This window comes from Rhinoderma darwinii, chromosome 3 (genome assembly GCF_050947455.1).
Source record: "Rhinoderma darwinii isolate aRhiDar2 chromosome 3, aRhiDar2.hap1, whole genome shotgun sequence".
Classification (NCBI taxonomy): Eukaryota; Metazoa; Chordata; class Amphibia; order Anura; family Rhinodermatidae; genus Rhinoderma; species Rhinoderma darwinii.
In genome coordinates, this window is record NC_134689.1 from 111934750 (window position 1) to 111956775 (window position 22026).

A 22026-nucleotide genomic window follows, 5' to 3' on the forward strand; every position below is an offset into this window, starting at 1 on the left:
AAAAATTTCATCAAAATTTCTTATTTTCACAGGGAACAAAATGCTCAATTTTGTTGCCCAATTTCTCCTGAGTGCAGCAATACCCCATTTGTGGCAATAAACTGCCGTTTGGGCCCATGGGAGGCCTCAGAAGGGAAGGAGCGCTGTGTGTTCTTTGGAGTACAGATTTTGCTGGTTTTGTTTTCGGGTGCCATGTCGCATTTGCAGAGCCCCAGAGGTATCAAAGCAATGGAAACCCACCAGAAGTGAGCCCATTTTGGAAACTACACCCCTCAAGGAAATCATTTATGGGTAATGTGACCATTTAGACCACATAGTTTCTTCACAGAACTTATTTGAATTGGGCTGGGAATTAAAAAAATATATTTTTTTTCCAATAATATGTCATTTTAGCTCAAAAATTCTTATTTTCACAAGAAATAAAATACTCCATTTTGTTGCCCAATTTGTCCTGAGTGCGGCAATACCCCATTTGTGGTGATAAACTGCCGTTTGGGCCCATGGGAGGACTCAGAAGGAAAGGACCACCATTTGGCCTACTGGGGATTTTCTAGTGCGAAGTCATGTATGCAGAAGCACCTGAGGTACCAGTACAGTTGAAACTCGCAAGAAGTGACCCCGTTTTAATAACTACACCCTTAAGGCATTCATCTAGAGGTGTAGTGAGCATTTTGACCGGAGACCTACACCCCATAAACTGTAATGTGGGTTCTCCCGGGTATGGCAATACCCTACATGTGGCTGTTATCAGCTGCCTGGGCACACAGCAGGGCTTAGAGGGGAAAGACGAGGGGGGATAAGCTGTGCGGAGTGCATCAGGGTAAGTAAAATTGGGGTAAATTATAAACCAAGGGATGTATGATAAATTTTAAAACACTCTTTCATACAGAGCTCTGGTTATTCGGGACACGTGTCACATTGATATATTGTGTCATCCCTTATCGCCCTCTTATAGCAGACTTTGCACCTCTATTGACTATTTCCCTTCTTGCCAGTTTGGGGAACTTCTCCTGGAAAGTGTTGCCCTGGTACGATGCGTGTGGGCTCGCTTCCAGAAGTACTGGGTGCCCCCCCTTCTTGGTCCCTAAAGATTAGGTTCTTGATAATCACCTCTTGAAATTCCAGGAAAGTTCCCGTCTGGCCTGCACATCGATGCAGCACGTACGCGTTGTACAATGCCATCTGTATGAAGTGCCCGGCCAGCTTCTTATACCACACCGCATGGCGCTGTAGGGCTTCAGGATTTGATCTGACAAGTCCATCCCTTCCATGTACCTATTGTAGTCCAGGATGCAGTTTGTTTTGGGGGTGGCCTTTCCTTCATATATCCTAAACCTGTAGGTATACCCTGATGCACTCTCACAGCTTAGACATCTTCACGCCATACCTTGCCCTCTTACCCGGCAGGTACTCGCGGAATTGAACCCTCCCTTTAAAATGTACCAGGGACTCATCAATAGAAATACACTTCTCGGGGGTGTATGCTTGGGAAAACCGGGCACTGGAATGGTCTAATAGGGGTCTCCGTTTATACAAACGGTCAAAACTGGGGTCATCTCAGGGTGGGCACGGCTCATTATCAGTATAATGTAAGAAGCGAAGTATTGCCTCATTTTTTTTTTTTTTTTAGGTTCCAGTTCAGTTCTGAAGTTGCTTTGAGGGGCCCATATATTAGAAACCCCTATCAAACACCCCATTTTAGAAACTAGACCCCTCAAAGTATTCATAACAGCATTTAGAAAGTTTATGAACCCTTTAGGTGTTTCACAGAAATTTAGAGCAAAGTAGAGGTGAAGTTTACATATTTTTTTTGTCAGAAAATCCTCTTTATACCATTTTTTTTATAACACAAAAGGATTTATCAGAGAAACGCAACTTAATACGTATTGCCCAGATTCTGCAGTTTAGAGAAATATCCCACATGTGGCCCTCGGGCGGTAATGGACTGAAGCACCGGCCTCCGAAGCAAAGGAGCACCTAGTGGATTTTGAGGCCTCTTTTTTATTAGGCACCATGTCCGGTTTGAAGAGGTCTGGTGGTGCCAAAACATTGGGAACCCCCCAAAAGTGACCCCAATTTGGAAACTAGACCCCTTGAGGAATGCATTGTAGTTTTCTTGGGGTGCATGCGACTTTTTGATCAGTTTTTATTCTATTTTTAGTTGGCGTGGTGACTAAAAAACAGCCATTCTACTATTGTTTTTTTATTCTTTTTTTTCTACAGCGTTCACCGTGCGCTATAAATGACATGTTCACTTTATTCTGCGGGGCGATCCGATTACGGCTATACCAGATGTTTATAGTTTTTTTTTATGTCTTATGGCGTTTGCACAATAAAATACGTTTTGTAAACAATCATTCACTTTTGGTGTTACCTTATTCTAAGAGCCATAATTGTTTTATTTTTCAATCAATAACGCAGTGCAAGGACTTATTTTTTGCGTAACGAACTGTAGTTTCGATCAGTACCATTTTTAGGTACATGCGACTTTTTGATCTCTTTTTATTCCATTTTTTGGGAGGTGATGTGACCAAAGAATTGTGATTCTGGTACGGTTTATTATTATTTTATTTTACGGCGTTCACCGTGCGGGATAAATAATGAAATAATTTATTAGTTCAGGCCGTTACGGACGCGGCGATACCAATTATGTATAGTTTATTTGTTTGTTTATATATTTTTATTAATAATAAAGGACTGATAAGGGAAAAAGGGGTATTTTTACTTTTAATACTTTTAAATCTTTTATTTTCTTATTTTTACACATCTTTTTTTAACTTTTTTTTAACTTTATTACTTTGTCCCACTAGGGGACATGAGGGCAGGAGGCCCTGATCGCTATTCTAATACACTGCACTACATGCGTAGTGCAGTGTATTAGAACTGTCAGCTACTCACTGACAGCAAGCATAGTGGGTCCTGACGTTGTCAGGACCCACTAGGCTTCCGTCTATGGCATAGCCGGACGCCATTGTTTGGTGTCCGGTTGCCATAGTCACCATCGCCGGCCGCTATCGTGTAGCAGGCCGGCGATGGCAGCTTAACCCCTAAAAAGCCGCGATCTCTATAGAACGCGGCTTTTAAGGGGTTAATCAGCGGGGACACAGCGATCGGTCCACGCTGTAGGAGCTGTGACAGCTGCTGAACAAGACAGCAGCGTCACAGCTCCTGTATGTGTCGGGAGGACGGCCGAAACGGCCGTTACTCCCGTGACGTACTATTACGGCATGGAGCGCGAACGATACAGCTGCCATGCCGTAATAGTACGTCAAGGAGCGGGAAGGGGTTAAAGGGGTTGTACCAAAATTGCCAATTTTCAACTATCCACAGGATAGGTGATAATTGTCTGATCTCAATTCCTCGATCCCCAATTCCTGCTCACTGCTCGACTGACGTGAAGAGGCCACTGAAATTAGTGGCGGTCTAATTTAAAGTCTATTGGAATGATGGAAAGAGCTGAGTAAATTGACTGAATGAAGTGACTGGCACACTTATTCAAGCTTCTCCTCACTGCAGGGGTAAAGTAAGAAGGAACGGGGGCTTCTGATCCCCAATTTTTTATAAAAGATGCATTCTGTATTCTAGCATTTCCAAATCTTTCTATTATTATTATTATTATTATTATTTTTTTTTTTAAGAGAACATGTCCCTTCTCCTGACACATCTGTTTTAGTAAATATGTGTGTTGCACATAATATAACCGTTCTGGAATTTTTTTTCTAAGAACTCTATGTTGTGCCGTTCCACTGTTATTTCTCCTAGAAAATGTATGAATAAATCGACAAATGGTAGTAGGTGTGGGCGATTTAACCTAATTAATTTGATTAATTCGCCCTTTCCTGTAAATTACAATTCTGATTTTGATCAGAATCGTGAGATCGATATTAGCCCCTCTCTCAGAGCAGCAGCACAGCTAGTCCACGCTTACATCTCTCGGATGTCCAACCTGTACAACATCGGCTTCTCCTGTGGCTGCACTTCCTGACATATTGTGTGTAGGGTTGCACCATACCTCGAAATATTGATACTATTTAGATGCTGTGCACACTCAAGCGATTTAAAACCATGTATTCATGTATTTCGCACAGCTTCGTATTGTAATACATGAATTTAGTGACTAGCATGATGTGATGTGGCCGTCGCTGCACCATTGAGCGGCAGCTCCAGCCCTGAAGACAGAACATGGTGCACGCACAGCGCCCCCATGTTTTTGGTCTTTAGTGGCTGCCGCTCATTAGTGCAGAGCCTACTGCATTATATAATGCTGATCGCATGGACACAGCAAGTGTGCGCACGCATTCACGAGCGGGGCAATGGCTGTCATACACAGCCGCAGTCCTGCTCTAATGGCGGAGATCAGAGAAACCTCTGATCTCCGCCATTATCCCCTTTTCATATTTCCTGAACAAAGCCGACCGCAGAATTCAAAGCGAAAATGAGAAGGGGGAGATCCCCCTTTGAACGTGTCACAGGGAATGCCTGTGACGCGATGGAAGGACCTACCTTATATAAACAGATAGCCCAGGGTCCATTGAAGGACCCCAGGGCTATCTGACCATATTTCCTGTTAGGGCATACTTAGGTATGTATCCATACCTAATGTATGCATACTGTTCCACAGTCCTTTTCCAGGGCGTCCGCTTTTTTTCGAGCAATTGACTTTCTGCTTTGTTAAGGGGTCATCATTCCAGTACCCCTGACCCATAGATTTAGGGTGTTATACTCCAACCTTTTTGTCGTATCGAAAAAGGTCAGCATGGTTTGGCTCATCATGGATCGCAAGCGTCTCAGCTTGTCAGGGTCCGTCCTTTTTGAATTGAGTCCTTCCGAGCTGTCATTGCTTCCAATGGTACAGGTGGAGTTTCCTTCCTCATTGGACATCAAGGACACGTATCTGCACGTTAATTTTTACCAGATTCACCAGTGCTTCCTGCACTTTGCAGTGCTATCACATCATTATCATTTTGTGGTTCTTCCCTTCGGTCGGTCCACGGTGTTTTTATAATGGTTATTTTGGTCGTGATGGCACTTCCTCGGTTAAATGGGGTGACAGTCACCGCGTACCTGGACGACATTTTGATTCAGTACCGCTCCAGGGAGGACAACGGGCTGGCACTCCAGATCACTCTAGACCATTGTGTTGCTTCGGTTGGATTATCAACCACTCCAAATCTTGCCTGTCTCCCTCTCAGCAAATTTTGTTCCTGGGCTTTGCCTTCGACACACGGTCAGCGAGGGCTCCCATTGTGTTTTCAAGATTTTTTTGGTCATGGTTGTCCGTTACAGGCATTCCCCTCTATTGTTTGATATACCTATTCTTATATTCTTACCTATATATATATATATCTATATATATATATATATATATATATATATATATATATATATATATATATATATATACATATATATGAGACACAAAAGTTTTATCAGCACATTCCAACAAAATGAAACAAAACGTGCATACAGGTGCATAACGCCTGTGACTGCAAAATTCTACAGCACACAAGAAAGTGGCGACCGCACACTGCGAACACTAATGCCATCTAAGCCACTAAATATAAATAAATATGCGTTCGTGCTAAATCTGCTTACAATAGGAAGGTTCTTAGCGCACATTTTGATCAAATTGTGTGAGCCCATCTGCCATGACAAGGAGACCTCTATAAGGTGGGAACCTAGGCTGCACATACACCCAGAACTATATATATATTCTATATACACCACCTTGACTTTTCACGTCGGCACTGCGTAGCCCATGAAAGAAGTGATGTGTAGTGGGCTGGCTTGGTGGGTATATAAGGTATGCGATCGGGATGTCTGAACACATATCACTCGTTGCCATGGGTAAAAGGGGCGATTTATCAGAGTTGCAAAAAGAGATGATTATTGGCTTTCGGGCCAAGGGTGGCAGTATTTCTCAAACACTGTAGTTTGTGAACTGTTCGCGTGCTGCTGTGGTGAAAGTATATTGTGAGCGGACAAATGGCACTATTGAAAATAATCAAAGTGGAAACTGCGGAGCACCACATGCCATTGATGTGAGTGGTAAACGTCTGCTGCGAAGGTGCACGATGGCCGAACCACACACTACAGTGGAGCAGCTCATTGTGAAAATCAACCAGGGGGCTACTAGACGTGTGTCCAAAACAACAGTTCAGCGAACCCTACTGCTTATGGGGTCCGAAGCAGACGGATGGTCACTGCTCCTATGCTAACAAAGGTGCATCGGGAAAAAAGGCTTTAATTTGCACTGCAGTATCGTAATTGGACCAACAAAGTGTTCCCATTTTCGATGAGTCACGGTTTCTGCTTCATCGCATGGATGGACATTGGCGTGTCCTCTGAGAAACATCAAACACTCTGAAACCATTGCTGGAAGAACACAAGCTGGTGACGGCAGCGATATAGTCTGGGGAATTTTTTCATGGCATTCTCTGGGCTCACTCATCCATGTGGAAGGCACTCTGAACCGATTTGTGTATGAATCCATCGTTGCAGATCACGTCCACCTATACATGCTGTTTGTCTTCCCTGGGGCAGATGGAATATTCCAGCAAGACAATGCGCCATGTCACACGGCTAGAAATGTCCGACAGTGGTTGGAAGAGCACGACCAAGACTTCCAAGTACTTCCTTAGGCCCCTAATTCACCAGACTTGAGCATCTGTAGGATCACCTCGATCGTCCTATTTTTCCTGCACCCTCCAGCAAATATGTATGGGATGCACTGCAGTCAGCATGGCTCCAGATACCTGAGACAACCTACCAGCTCCTTACGAAGTCACTCCTAGACTGTGTAGTTGCTGTCTGTGCGGCATACGGCTGTTACTCTGGATATTAGCTGGTTGTCATAATAATGTGACTCCAATCCGTATATAAACACATTTTTTTTATAAAAAAGCAAACCACAAAATGCTCCAAAAAAAAAATTTGAATTGGAGCAATTAAAGAACAGTGATGGCGATGTCGCTGATCAACCACAGGGATACAGGACTGAAACATTCATTACTGACCCAACTCAACTCAACACAACTACAACTTTATATATATATTTTTTTATAAAACAAAACCAAATCCCCCCCCTCCCCAAAAAAGAGGATCAAGGTCCTGATTACAGATCATTAATGGCGATTTCACTAATCAGCCACAGGGATACAATACGTAGGTCACTAAAAGGTGATCAAAAAAAGGTGGGAGTATTTAAAAAACAAAAAAACCAACAACCCTATCACTGGTCAGTAACTTATCAGTCACTGGGATGCAGCACGCAGGATGATCAGGAGGGGTGATCAAGGGATGATGGGAGTAGTTTTTTTTTTTTATATAGATAATATATAAAATGCTTTTTTTCTGCACAACTCTCTTAACTCAACCGCTCTGTTTCGTCTCTCCAACAATCAGAAGGGCAGAGCGGGATTACAAATCTAAAATAGTCTCCAAAGTGCTCTGATTGGTCCGTCACGATAAACAGACCAATCCTAGCAATCACTGATGAAGAACCTCTGACATCGGTCTTTCGGCAATCTGTAATGATGGCCAGCTGTCCAGGACAGCACCAATCACTGTCCTGTCAGGCTATGGAAGCCAAGATCGGACAGACCGATATAACTAACCAATCGGCAAACCGAACAATGCCCCCAGGTATACCAATGGTTCTAGTGACTAATAGATTAGACCAGAAAAAGAAACAAGTCACGACCAGATAGTTGAAAAAATAAAAAAAATCCTTTATTTTATGGAATCAGAACATGAAAGCAGGGGACGAAGCATCAGCGAAACGCGCGTCGGGTCCAGCAGCGCCCCCCCCCCCCCCCGGCTTTGATCTCCTGGTTGCTCCTGTACTCTGTAGGTGTAGGTATACTGCCGTTTATACGTTATGTACTTTTTGTGATTACACTTACAGTTATCCATGTCCATGTATCAATCTGTGCAAATGTACCATACCTAGCACCTGCTTAAAATTGATGATTTATGCACTTTAGCACTCTGGGCGATCCTTTGACCGGATTACTATCTGGGGGGCCACGCTGCTTTCATGTTCTGATTCCATCCTGTTACGAGGGTTTATGTGATTTTATCTTGTATAGTTTTGTCTATGTGGTTGTGCCTAATTGACTTTAATAAAGGATTTTTTGTATTTTTTTCAACTATCTGGTCGTGACTTGTTTCTTTTTCTGGTCTAACTAACCAATCGGGACAATCACCGATGAGGGATAGCCGCCCGCCCATAATGTAATATATGGCAGTTCGCGTTAACAACCACTCATCCATGACGTAATAGTACGTCGTCCGGCGGGAATGTGTTAAATAACAGAAAATATAGTCAACCTATGATCGTACTAAGTTCTTTAATTATATCTATAGACATGTTAAGAATATTAAACTCATGTATGTTTGTGGAGGAGATCACAGAGTGGACCCATTTGACTAAAAGTACAGTTTCAGATACATATCATTCAAATGTAAGTAACGAACGTTCTCTTTTGATATTTCAGACCATTATTGAGTGTCTCAAGTATATTACAACAGGGGATTTTCCACCTGGATCAAAAGGAAATACCTTTGTGCATGATCCTAAGGTAAATCGTAAGTGTATTCAATAGTAGCTGTATTGTCGAGCAATTATGATACTACAAATTCATTCACTGTATAAGTAGAAGGTATTCTACTATCCTATACCTAAATGGAAAATCGGCATAAAATAAGCTGATACTTCACAGATACACATGGGAAGATCACATTTTTTAAGTCTGATCTCGGACCAGCACTGATTTTCAGAGAAAATGCACACTACAGACGTATCAAACTCCTATACAGTGATCACAGATTTGTTACTGAAAATCTAATACAATCAAGCTGCCATTGATTTGAATGAAACTTCCAGTGCTGTGTGAAAGAAATGTATGACCAGTACTAAAAGACTTCAACAATGTGATTTTCCCATGTGTATTTGTGAAGTATCACAAGATTATTTTGACTGGATTTAAGCAGACCTTGGGGGAGATTACTAAGGTAAATCCATCAGAACTTTATATAAGTTTGCGCCAAAGAACACGCACATGTCTTGAGCCAAATTTATTGTGTGTTTAAGACATTTTTTGCGTTAAAAAGTGTTTAAAGGGGCATAGTTTAAATTCACAAAAGTGCTCCAAAATTTGAGTGAAAAATAAGTCTAAAGTAAGCCAACCAGGAGGTGGTGTAATGAAGAAAATATTGTCAACATGTCTAGCAAGATGCGCCAAATTTATCATACAGCGTGCACCACTGTGATGAATTTGGTGCATCTTCTGCCTGCATGTCTAGTTTTAAGTTGTCTTTTTAAAACCGTAATAGTAAATCTGCCCCTACGTATTTTGTGCATTTCCAAAACATTTGCTTTATTTTTACCAGGACTTATGAGTTGCAATATATTCTGAAATGTCAGTAAATTACATTGGTTTGAGTCCAAGGACTGGGAGGCCAACATATACTGAACAAATGGGTATTGGTGATCAACTAAATCCTCTTACCTCTGTCGCTTATGTCACCTTTTATTTAAACATCATACCACCTAATACTCATAGCAATTAAAGTGAAGAAAAAAAAGCAAAACCCTAAATATTTTTTTTTATGTGACTGTCCTGCTAGTGTACAGCGCAACTCATCTTCTTCCAGTGGTAGGAGAATTCAATCACTCCTACATCATATGGATTTATGTGGAGAGGGTATTGACAGCTGCTCTTAGGTAAGGTTAGCTGATTTGATCGTCGGTGCAGGGACATTTTAGCCACTTGGAACAATATTAATTAATAAGAACCTTAAAGGGATTTGCCCATTGGGCACATTTATGGCACATCCACAGGATATGCCATAAATGTCAGAAAGATGCGGGTCCCACCTCTGAGACCCGCCCCTATCTCTAGAATTGCCCCCGTAAACCCTGTTCTACCTTTCTCGGCTCCTGCTGCCTCCCGGACACTTCCTGATTAGATGGTCGGGAGTTAAGGGGGTTTAACACAGGATGATTATCGGGCAGACGAGCGTTCATATAACGAAAATTGCCCTGTGTAAACAGGGAAATGATCAGCAGATAAACAAGCAAACGCTCAATCATCTGCTGGTCGTATCGTTTTAAAAAGTTAAATATTATGGTTGTCGGCAGCACATTTCCCTGTGTAAACGTAGACCCGTTGCCGACATGATGATAATGGATGGGGAAGAGCAATTGGAGTAACGGCCGCTCGTCCCGATCCATAGCTCCGTGTGACAGGAGCAAACGAGCGCCAATTAACGATGTCTCATTGAACGGCGCTCACTGCATAAGGTCGCTTATTGGCCGGTGTAAAAGGGCCTTTACGAAAACAGCGTGGCTCGCTGAGATGCTCTGTTTTCGTAACTCCCATAGAAGTGAAAGGCTATTATGGAAACGGTGTAGGTCACGTGCTATTCTACTTCCGTAACGGCCATTCACTTCTATTGGAGTTATGGAAACTCAGCGAGCTACGCTGTTTTCCTGATTGCATGTCTGGATATTACGAAGTGGCCCGTGAGGCAGCGGGAACCGAGAAAGGTAGAATGAGGTTTAGAGGGCCCCGTTCTAGAGATAGGTGTGGGTCCCAGAGGTGGGACCTGCATCTATCTGACATCTATAGCATATTCTGTGGATATGTCATAAATGTCCCTGATGGGAAAACCCTTTTAACTTCCTAACGGAGTTGTAGATTTGCTTTAGTAGGAATTAGAAATTGTTTACTAGATAATGAATGAAGTAGAAAAATATTTTATTTCAGGTTGCTCATGAAACAGATGTCAGAGCCCAAATTCGTTTACAGCTCCGGGACATGAATGGAGAAATTGTAGCTGTTCAGAGGTCTATGCTGTGTACACAAAAAGGGAAAAAGACTGAATTTAAAACACTGGAAGGAGTAATTACAAGAATGAAGTAAGCTGACTAGCTACATTTCTTTAGTCGGTTAACCAATGGTCTGAAAATGGATGTGAATAAAAAAGTGGCAAGTAAAATTTTAGTGTGTAATTGCATAGTCCAGAATTTTTAAGTTGAACATTTAGAAGCAATGGTGCTGGAAGTATAGGAGGTTCATTTTTAAGTCCTCTTTCAGACGAGCGTGTTTGCAAACATCCATAATATGGGCGTATTGCGGATGATATTGCATCAGTATTTTATCCGTATTATAGACCTGTATTAGGTCATGTTCACACAGGGTGGGTACGCTGCGTAAAAGTACACAGCGCGTCCGCCCTGGTACCCGCAGGTCATTCCGGCCGAAAAACCACACCAAATTGTGGTGCAATTTTTCGGGCGGAATGTCCGCTGCGGAAAACTGGGTAAATAAAAACCCAAAACCTCATACTTAGGCGGGATTCACACGACCGGGTCGTTCCCGAGCCCGAGTGTCGGCCGGTAAAATCGGCCATTTTGCCCGGCCGGTTTGCATAAAGTTATGCATCCGTGCCGGGCCGGGCAGATCCGGACAGTGACATCAGCGGCAGCTCCTGAAGGGGAATCCCCATGTGTTCGGGGATTCCGCTTCAGGAGTTTCCCCTGATGTCACTGCCCAGATATGGACAGAGACATCAAGCGCTCTGTCCAGGAGCGGAATCCCCGAAAACACGGGGATTCCGCTCCTTCAAGGAGCTAAAGTGCGGCTAGCACATAGCAGAGCGGGGAGATACCTCCCTGCTCTGCTATAGTGGCGTCGCTACAGTAACAGCAGCCGCAGCAGCAGCAGCTGCTGCTACTACTACTAGCGGCGCCATCAAAGGTGTCGCCGAGCCAGGGTGCTTTTAACAAGCAGGGGAAGGGAGCCAGCGCAGCGCTCCCTTCCACCTGCTGTACACCCCGGCCCTGCAACACAGTGTACAGCGATGCCATTCGTCAGAATGGCATTAACTCCTCCTCCTCACATGCACTCTGCGCTGTGAGGAGGAGGAGATAGAGCGCAAGCGCCGGGAAACCCGGCCATCACTCGGAACACATTCCGGTGATGGCCGTGTAATACCCGGCCCCATAGACTTGTATGGGAGCCGGGCGGCCGGGTGCCCGGGCAAAGATAGAGCATGTCCTATTTTTTGACGGCCGGATTTTCCGGCCGTCAAAAAATCGGTCGTGTGAATAGCCCCATTAGGGGTCTATCATTCCTAATGCAGCCGGGTGCCGGCCGATTTATGAACGGCCGGCACCCAGCCGGGAAACCCTGCCGTGTGAATGAGGCCTTACCCCATTCTCCGTAGTTATGACGATGTGATCCAGGCGATGCGTCCAGTTAACCGTTCAGCCGTTCAGGTTTGTGCAGCCCTGCCCATTGCGTGCTGCAGGAGAAAGGTTCTCTTTAAAGAAGGGATGCCATATGGACCAAATACAGATGCATCCGTATTTTAACCCCTTCGTGCACCCAGACCCATTTTTCCACTAAAGTAATGTAAAAAGTAAAAAAAAATTGGTATCGCTGCATCCGTAGAAGTCTGAACTGTTACAATATAGCGTTATTTACCGCGCACGGTGAGCGCCGTAAAAAATAAAAAGTGTAAAACGCCCAAATCTAAATTTTTTGGTCATTCTAGCTCTCGAAATAAAAAGTGATAAAGTTCTACGTATCAAAAAATTCTTACCGATAAAAACTACAGCTCGTCCTGCAAAAAATAAGCCCTCACACCGCTCAATCGGTAAAAATAAAGTTATGGCTCTCAGAATGTGGCGACGCAAAACATTTTTTTTTTTTTAACAAAAAGTTTTTTAGCAATAAAAGTAGTAAAATATAAAAAAAAACCTATATAAATTTGGTATCCCCTTAATTGTATCGAGCCATAGAATAAAGATAAGTTGTCGTTTATACCGCACGGTGAAAGCTGTAAAAACGAAACCCAAAAAACTATCGAGGATTCGCATTTTTTTCCAACTTCAGCCTGCAAAGAATTTTTTTCCCAGCATATTATATGGACCTATAAATGGTACGAAAAGAAACTACAACTCCTCCTGCAAAAATTAAGCCCTCCGACCGCTTTGACGGAAATATTATGGCTCTTGGAATGCAGGGAGTGAAAAATGAAAATGAAAAATCTAAAAATGGCTCAGTCCAAAAGGGGTTAATCACTCTCCATAGACTTCAATGGGTTTTTCCTGTTCGCAGTACAAATGAAAGTAGTGCATGCTGCGTTAAAATACTCCAGTATACGCATCAAATAACATTAGCTCCGCAAATTACAGTCTGCAAAAATCGGATGAAATACGGATGTAAAATGCGCTCGTCTGAAAGAGGCCTAAATCAGAAGCAGAAGATGATGTAGTGAGAAACTTAGATACGTATGGAATGTTAAAAACATCCAGTAGTCTGAATTATTCACTAGTTTTGCATGTTTAATTGCCCTCTTCCGGAATGGCAGCAGATCTGTTGCTTTGTTTTATGATCTACTGTATATAAACACAGCAGCAACCTGCTCAGCAGATTGTTGACAGGGCTGCTTGTAGCTGTAACAAGATGCACTGTAGCCATATTACATATCTTCATAGGATTCTCAGTTGATGACTAATCGACTAATCCCCAGGCTTATTGTTCTTCTAATAACAAAAAAAAAAAAAAAACTTCTTTAAAACCGGTTTCACACCCAATGTTTCGATTACTTTTCATGGCTTTTTTGCACTTATTTTTGGTGAAAACGCTGCTAACAGATGTTATTATTAAAGTCTATAGTGAAAAATAAAAATGAATAAACATACAAAAGGTTTTTGTTTTTTTTAGCATTTGTGGGGTAAGTGGCGTTTTTATAGAACGCAGCATGCCATTTTATTTTCTGGCATTTTGCTCCATAGACTTCTCTATAGAACTTAAGGATTGCCAGGAAAAACACAGGTACAAAATAAAAACCGTCACCAAAAACGCATGTGAAAAAAGATTGAAACACTTTTTGCATGCATTTTTAGGGTATGTTCACACGATAAACAAAAAACGGCTGTAAAATACGGAGCTGTTTTCAAGGGAAACCGGCCCCTGATTTTCAGCCATTTTTGAAGCATCAACCATTTTTTGATGCGTTTTTTTTTGCGGCCATTTTTGGAGCTGTTTTTATATTGACACAATAAAAAACGACTCCAAAAACGTCTCAAGAAGTGACATGCATTTCTTTTTACGGGGCGTTTATTACGCGTCGTTTTTCCAAACGGCGTTCAGCTTCCATTTTGTTTCAGCTGTTTTTCGGGGTGTTTACAGACGTGTGAACATACCCTAAGACACAAAAAAAAGTGTGTGTTCTAAAGCAAGTGTTCTGTGTGCTGATAACTTATTCCCTCTACTAATAGGCATGGTGAAAAAGTAAGCCTGAGTACAAAGTGTGCAGAAATGGACAAAGAGATGATAAGTGCCTTAGGAGTGTCCACTGCTGTACTCAACAACGTCATATTCTGTCACCAGGAGGATTCTAACTGGCCTTTAAGTGAAGGGAGGCAGCTGAAGATAAAGTTTGATGAGATCTTTTCTGCAACCAGGTAAATGTAGTTTCATTTTATATTACTTTTAAAACAATCGATCTAGAGGGTGGGCCATTTATATGGATACACCTAAATAAAATGGGAATGGTTGGTGATATTAACTTCCTGTTTGTGGCACATTAGTATATATGTGTTCAAAGTGTTCAAAGTGCTGCCCATTGTGTTGGATTGTCAATGCAACCCTCTTCTCCCACTCTTCACACACTGATAGCAACAGCGCAGAAGAAATGCCTCCCGATCTGACCCCCTTAGACTTTTATCTTTGGGGTCATCTGAAGGCAATTGTCTATGCTGTGAAGATATGAGATGTGCAGCAACTGAAACTACGGATACTGGAAGCCTGTGCTAGCATTTCTTCTGCGGTGTTGCTATCAGTGTGTGAAGAGTGGGAGAAGAGGGTTGCATTGACAATCCAACACAATGGGCAGCACTTTGAACACATTTTATAAGTGGTCAGAAACTTGTAAATAACTCATGAAAGAATAAAGTAACGTTAAAACCAAGCACACTATTGTTTTTCTTGTGAAATTCTCGATAAGTTTGATGTGTCACATGACCCTCTTCCCATTGAAAAAACTAAAGTTGGATACAAAATGGCCGACTTCAAAATGGCCGCCATGGTCAACACCCAGCTTGAAAAGTTTCCCCCCTCCCATATACTAATGTGCCACAAACAGGAAGTTAATATCACCAACCATTCCCATTTTATTTAGGTGTATCCATATAAATGGCCCACCCTGTACAAAAACGCACAATGTGCTGTGTTTTTTTTTTTTAAACTCGTTTTATTAAAAGTAACTGTCAGAGTCAATCCATCACATACATCAGGAGAACATTATACATTCAATAGTGCATATGTCAGAAGATTCAATATATACAAAGGGGTTACTCGCAGGTATCCATCATAATAACCCGTGGTTCGCAGACCACACACACATAATACAGGATTCTCAATGCATTCCACCCCGACTTTTATTACATTACATCATGAGAATAGGAATACTCCCACCTTTCAATATTCTATCACCCCGCCCCAATCCTCTTGTACATCATACCCTGGAGCACCTGGACATGTCATCCTCCCTAGTCTTTTACCCTCTCCCACCCCCAGCTTGCGCCAGAGCAGCTGTCAGCCCTTGGACTGTACAATGAGTGAGGCTCGATGAGCACCACCCATCCCAGATCAGATCAAATTTAGCTGGCTTTCCCCGGTGTTTATATACTATTTTCTCAAATGGAAGCATGTCATTGACCATTTTGCGCCATTGCGCTACTGTCGGGGTCCTATCCGCCATCCATCTCATGGCCACCGCCTTTCTTGCCATAAACAGTGTTTCTCTGAGAAAGATCTTCTCATATACTGACCATTGCTCCTCATTTAGCAGTCCCAATAAACACACCTCCGGCCTGCAATTTATCGTCCTCCCCATCACTGCCGTTAATAATGCAACCACCTCCCAAAAACGAAGAATCCGGTGACAACCCCACATTAGGTGTATAAAGTCTGCCCTCATCTCTCCACACCTATGACATTGTGAGGACTCCAATCTTCCCATACGATGTAACTTTACGGGCGTTAAATAACATTGGTGGATGATGAACAGTTGCACAAGTTTATTATTTGCAGCTGGTGAAACCAGCAGATGGGAGCCCTGTGCCTCCCTCCATTCCTCTGCTGTGAGTTGTGGGATTAATGCACGCCACCTATCCTCCACCCCCAGGGGCTCCATTTGCATTTTAGCCTCCATTAGATAAGAATAAATTTGGGAAATAGCACCCCTTGTAAACGGCGTGCACAGCCTCACCACCAAGTCACAGCTAGAGTATGTCACGGAGTTCAATGGGAATTGTGCTACTAGAGCATGATGAAGTTGTATGCAATATAATTCATCCCCTGGCGGTATATTGAATGCTGCCCGAATCTCGCTCACCGTCATCACCGACCCTTCTTCCGTTAGCAGTTGTGATACAGTAACTACCTCTCTAGATGACCAGTAACGTTTCCCCACCAACCCATGCAAATGAGAAAAGCTCGGGTTATCCCACAGCGGACTCTCCGCCACCACCCCCACACATCCCAGTACATCTTTAGCCTGTTGCCAGACTCGTCTCGCCAGCTTATGTAAGGGTAACAGGGAGCGGTGTCTAAAATCATGCAGCTCCAGTATCGGCCATAGCGTTTTTAAGCCCAGTACTCGGGCTAGATGATTCTCAGCATTAGTCTTTAGGGGGGGGGAGACCCAAGAAATCAAGTACCTTAGCTGCCCCGCCAAATAATATAGAAAAACATCCGGTAACGCAGCCCCAGCCTCATCTTTAGGTCTTTGTAGAATCGACAACTTGAGTTTAGATCTCCCCCCCCCCCACACAAACGGCGCGAACAACGAGTTTATTATTTTAAAGAACCTTTTAGGCACCAACACATCCATGTGCTCCAGCACATACAAGAACTTTGGCATTACTATCATTTTTAATAGATTGACACGTCCTGCTACTGACAAAGGCAGGCCCTTCCACACCTGTATTTTGTCCCTTAGATACGTGACCAAGGGCGCTACATTTAACCCATACGATCTAGTGCTATCTCTAGCAATATTAATCCCCAGGTACTTGAACTCTGATCTTACCGGCAGTCCGCTAAACTGGGTGCCCCATCCACAATTATCCTGTCTCAACGGCATCAGATACGATTTAGACCAATTAATTAGTAACCCTGAGTATCTTCCAAAATCGTTAATAAGGGAAATAGCTCTGGGGAGGGTGGCATTGGGGTTCGCCATAAACAACGCCATATCGTCCGCATATAATCCTATCCGGTCCTCTCTGTCTCCTATTCTAATTCCCATATATGCAGGATCCTTCCTAATTTTAAGAGCCAGTGGTTCAATGGCTAAAGCGAAGAGAAGTGGCGAAAGAGGGCACCCCTGCCTCGTGCCCCTATGGAGGCCAAAGGAAGGGGACAGGGCCCCATTCACCAACACCTGCGCTCGTGGAGATTTATATAACAAGGAAACCCAATTGATAAATCTCTCCCCAAACCCAAATCTTCGCAGTACTGCCAGCAGATAAGGCCATTCTACCGAGTCAAATGCCTTTGCCGCGTCCAGAGATGCCACTGCCCAGTCCTGCTGCTCCTCCCATCCGATCTGTGTCACCACCTGTACCCGCCTAATATTTTCTGAGGTGGACTTGCCAGGTATAAAGCCACACTGGTCTGAATGGATGATCTCTTTTATCACTCTGCAGAGCCTACTAGCTAACATCTTAGTCAAGATTTTGTAATCCACTGTCAGCAATGAGATCGGTCTATATGAACCACATTCTTCTGGTTTTTTGTCTGGCTTCAGCAACACAATTATGGTGGCTTCACACATGGATTCCGGAAGAGCGGAATTCCGATAGCTGTGTTCAAACAGGGCCAGCAATTGGGGGGCCAGCAGCTCTCCATATTGTAAATATACCTCCAGAGGAATACCATCCGGCCCTGAAGCCTTCCCCTTAGCCAATGACGCCATTCCCTCCAAAACCTCATCTAGCGTAAATGGAGCCTCAAGCGATGCCACCCCCTCCGCTGTCAATGAAGGAAACGATATTCCATCCAAGTAGCTCTCCATCTCCTCCATCCTATAATCAACTTTTGATGCATACAGCTGATCATAAAACTGTGTAAATTGCTCGAGAATCTCTCCCGGGGAGGTGTAGATCTCATCTCCAGGCCCCGCTATGCCCATCACCGGGGGGGATCTAGAGCTGTTCCGTACCATTTGTGCCAGAATTTTACCCGATTGGTTGCCCAGTTCAAAATGGGATTGTTTGCTAAAGAATAAGCTACGCGATGTCTTATCCCTCAGGATCTGCAAATACTGTCTACCCAAATCCAGCCATGCATTCCGGTTAGCTGGTGTGGGATCCTGAACAAATGCCCCTTCCGCCTGTGAACATTGATATGCTATGTCCTCCTCCTGCAGGGCGGATGCTCGTTTTACATAGGATATGGAGGATCGGAGACACCCCCTTAAATAGGCCTTGAGGGTATCCCACACCAGTGACCGATTTTCCATCTGAGCATGCGCTTCTATAAAAATTGATAACTGATCCGGTATGCGATCATTCTGTTGGATGAGCTGAAGCCAAAACGGATGTATTTTACCCATCCCCCTTCTGCCTACCTGTGGCCTTTTTAATGTCAATAATATCGGGCTATGATCCGAGATCCCCCTCGGTAAATGATCCACTGATTCTATCTCCTGGAAAACCGCATGTGATCCAAATATATAATCAATTCTGGACAGCGCGTTGTACTGCAAGGTGTGACATGTAAATTCTCTGATCCCTTCATGTATCACCCTCCACAAGTCTATCCATCCCATTTCCTTTACCAACATGCTCAACTGAGTGGGACTACCAGGGCCTCTACTCCCATTCCCCGGCAGTCTATCCATACCTGGGTCCATAACCAAGTTGAGATCCCCCATCATGATCACTCGGACCCCGGGGTATGCTGCCACAAATCGGACGGCTTCCTGAATTACTGCCAATGAGGCTGGTGGAGGATTATACACCCCCATGATCACATATGGGCAATCATCTAGAACCGCGTGTAAAAAAATGTACCGCCCCTCCGGGTCTACACTAGATTGTAGCAATTTCCAACGAAGCTCTGCGTGTACTAAGATGGCCACCCCTCTGGAGTACGAAGTGTGCGAAGCATGTCCCACCCACTGTACCCAGGGCTTATTCAGAATCGACACAGTGTCCGGTGTCATGTGTGTTTCTTGTAGACACGTTATATGTGGACGCTGTCCCCGCACAGTAGCAAATATCATATGCCTCTTTTCAGGAGACCCCATTCCCCGGACATTCCAGGACATTAACCGTAATCCTGCCATTTCATACTGTTAACACACATTGGAGCACCACTGCCCTGAAACCTATCCCCCAGCCCCTGAGTAACAATTATCCCATTCCCATATGCATTGCCCTCCATGACTCGTAGGTATGCAATATCTAAGCCGTGTTCTGCTGTAATGTGAATTGACTCAATATCCTTCATAACAACTTCAAAAACCAACATTGCTCAACAGGAGCTAACCTTTGTAGCCTATACTCTAGGGGGTAGTTTCTACGGCTAGCGTGCTTCTGCCGTAAATACACTGTCTGTATAAGTGTAGCACACCCCCGAGCCAGCATCCCCAGGCCCTTTTGAAGACATTTTAATACCTGACGTATAATATCGGTCCCCCATACCTTCAATTTAGAACATATAAGGATGTTACTATGGGCCTTAAACTGCCCACCTTATAACATGGGCCTCATGCCCCCCATAACAAGTTGCAGACAATACGGTACATCATCACATCATTATCTTAGAAGGATACTTTAAGCTGGAACGTCCGTGCTATAAGCAATATGGGGTATCCATGAGTTCCATATGTCAGATATAACTGCCATCCTGCATAGCCACAGCTCTCATCTTCGGGGAGATTGCCTATGCTTTCTTGTAATCCACTCTTCCGCCTCAGTTGGATTCGTAAAGAATATGGATCTGTCTCCATCCACAACCCGCAATCTAGCCGGATATGCCATCGAATAAGGAATCTGCAGGTCCCGTAGTCGGCGCTTGATAGGGACATAAGACGCCCTTTGTCTCTGCAAATCAGGAGAAAAATCCGGATATATGGACACAGAAGCATTCCCAAATCGAATCCCTCCGGCCTTCCGAGCTTCCAGCAGAACCGTATCCCGATCTTTGCAGTTCAGCATCCGAGCAAGCAGAGGTCTTGGGGGAGCACCCGGAGGTGGTAATCGTGCTGGAACCCTGTGCGCCCTTTCTACCGCATACGCCAACGAGAATGGCGCATCTGGGAAGGTCTCCTTCAGCCATTTCTCCACAAACTCTCCCGATCTCTGCCCCTCTGCCCTCTCTGGCAGCCCCACAATGCGGAGATTATTACGGCGCGATCTATTTTCCAGATCGTCGGCTTTCTGGCGCCACAAATCCACTTTACGGTGCAGGTCTTGTATAGCCGCAGGCATATTAGCAGTGAGATCTTCCAAGGCCGAAATCCTGCCCTCCGTCTCCGTCACTCTTTCCCGCACATTCTGCAGGTCTTGCCTCAATAGGCCCACGTCCACTCTCACCTCATCTATCTTGGCCGTGAGTGTCGTACGTGTCTCAAGGATGGCTGTCAGCAGCTTATCCGATGCCTCCTGCAACATGAGTCCCGCATCCTGTTCCGGGGGAGCTGATGTGGACGTCCCTGCCATTGCCGCGGCCTGCCCAGCAGAGCACCCGCCAGCGCCATCTTGGATCACCACGCGGGCATAGGATTTCAGTTTTTCCGCCGCATCCATCGCTTTAGGCGGGCTCATCTTTTTTTTGGGAGATGTCCTTCCCTTCCGACGTAGCTGGTAAGGAATTTTGGCAACTTTCACGGATTACAGTACCGTCAGGAGGATATAATGCAGGATGCCGGCCCGGAGCTATCGCCACACACGTCCTCTCACATCAGTAGCTGGCCACGCCCCCGTGCTGTGTTTTTTAAAGTGGAAACCGCGTCCAACTCCGCGTAAAAAAACTTCCGCAATTGCCCCCCGTTGATTTCAATCGGAGGCAGAGATTTCTTTCCCAAGCGGGTTTTCGCCATCGGTCCTAGCATTAGATGCAATGGCCGCAGGTGAAAAACGATGCGAAAAAAAGCACAGGCAGTTCAAAATCGGAGAAATTGCTGCTTACGTTCTAAGCCTTGTAACGTCCTAGAAAAATAAAACAATGTTCAAAAAATGATGCCAACATATAGTAGACATACGGGAAATGTGAACTAGTAACTATTTTGTGTGGTATAACCATCTGTCTTACAAGCAGATACATTTAAATTCATAAAAATGCTATTTTTGCCAAATGTTCACAAAATGTTTCTATTTTTCACAAATAAACACTGAATATATCGACCAAATTTTACCACTAACATAAAGCCCAATGTCTCACGAGAAAACAATCTCAGAATCGCTTAGATAGGTATAAGCATTCAGAAGTTATTAGTTATTATCATAAAGTGAAATATGTCAGATTTGAAAAATGGGCTCTGAGCCTTAAGGCCAAAACTAGGCTGTGTCCTTACGGGGTTAAAGAGTATATGTCACTAGTTTATTGATTCCCCATCTTCTAACTAATCTAATAGGAGCTATGATGCTGATAACAACAGTGTAAGTTTTTTTTAAAAACATTTATTATTTGCAAAGTTATGTGCATTTTTTAAAAAATTTTTTTACATTTTTTTTAAATTTGGTTGTACTTGCCAAATGGGAGGTAACGCTTTCTTTTCACTATTGGCGGTGTAATGTTTTCTGTATGACCCTGTCCAATCCGCGTCCTAAAGTTCTCTTCCCAGCCCAGCTACACAGCAACATAGTATACAGCTTCCATTCCTGACTGTTATCAACTGGTGATATCTCCGGTTGTTTCACAGAACTGCTTAGATGAGAATCTCATCTTTCATATGCCACCAGAACCGCTGCACTAGGTAGTGCACAGCCGGAGA

General features: G+C 43.8%; 1 protein-coding gene across 1 annotated transcript in view; it reads left to right on the forward strand.

Annotated features, from left to right (window-relative positions):
• The window catches only part of RAD50 (RAD50 double strand break repair protein), a 191899-nt gene that overhangs the window by 22397 nt on the left and 147476 nt on the right, over positions 1 to 22026 (forward strand). The window contains exons 3-5 of the mRNA XM_075856559.1: positions 8499 to 8582; positions 10773 to 10924; positions 14297 to 14482. Of these exons, the coding sequence (XP_075712674.1) occupies positions 8499 to 8582; positions 10773 to 10924; positions 14297 to 14482 (422 nt within the window). The remainder of the gene's footprint in view (positions 1 to 8498; positions 8583 to 10772; positions 10925 to 14296; positions 14483 to 22026) is intronic.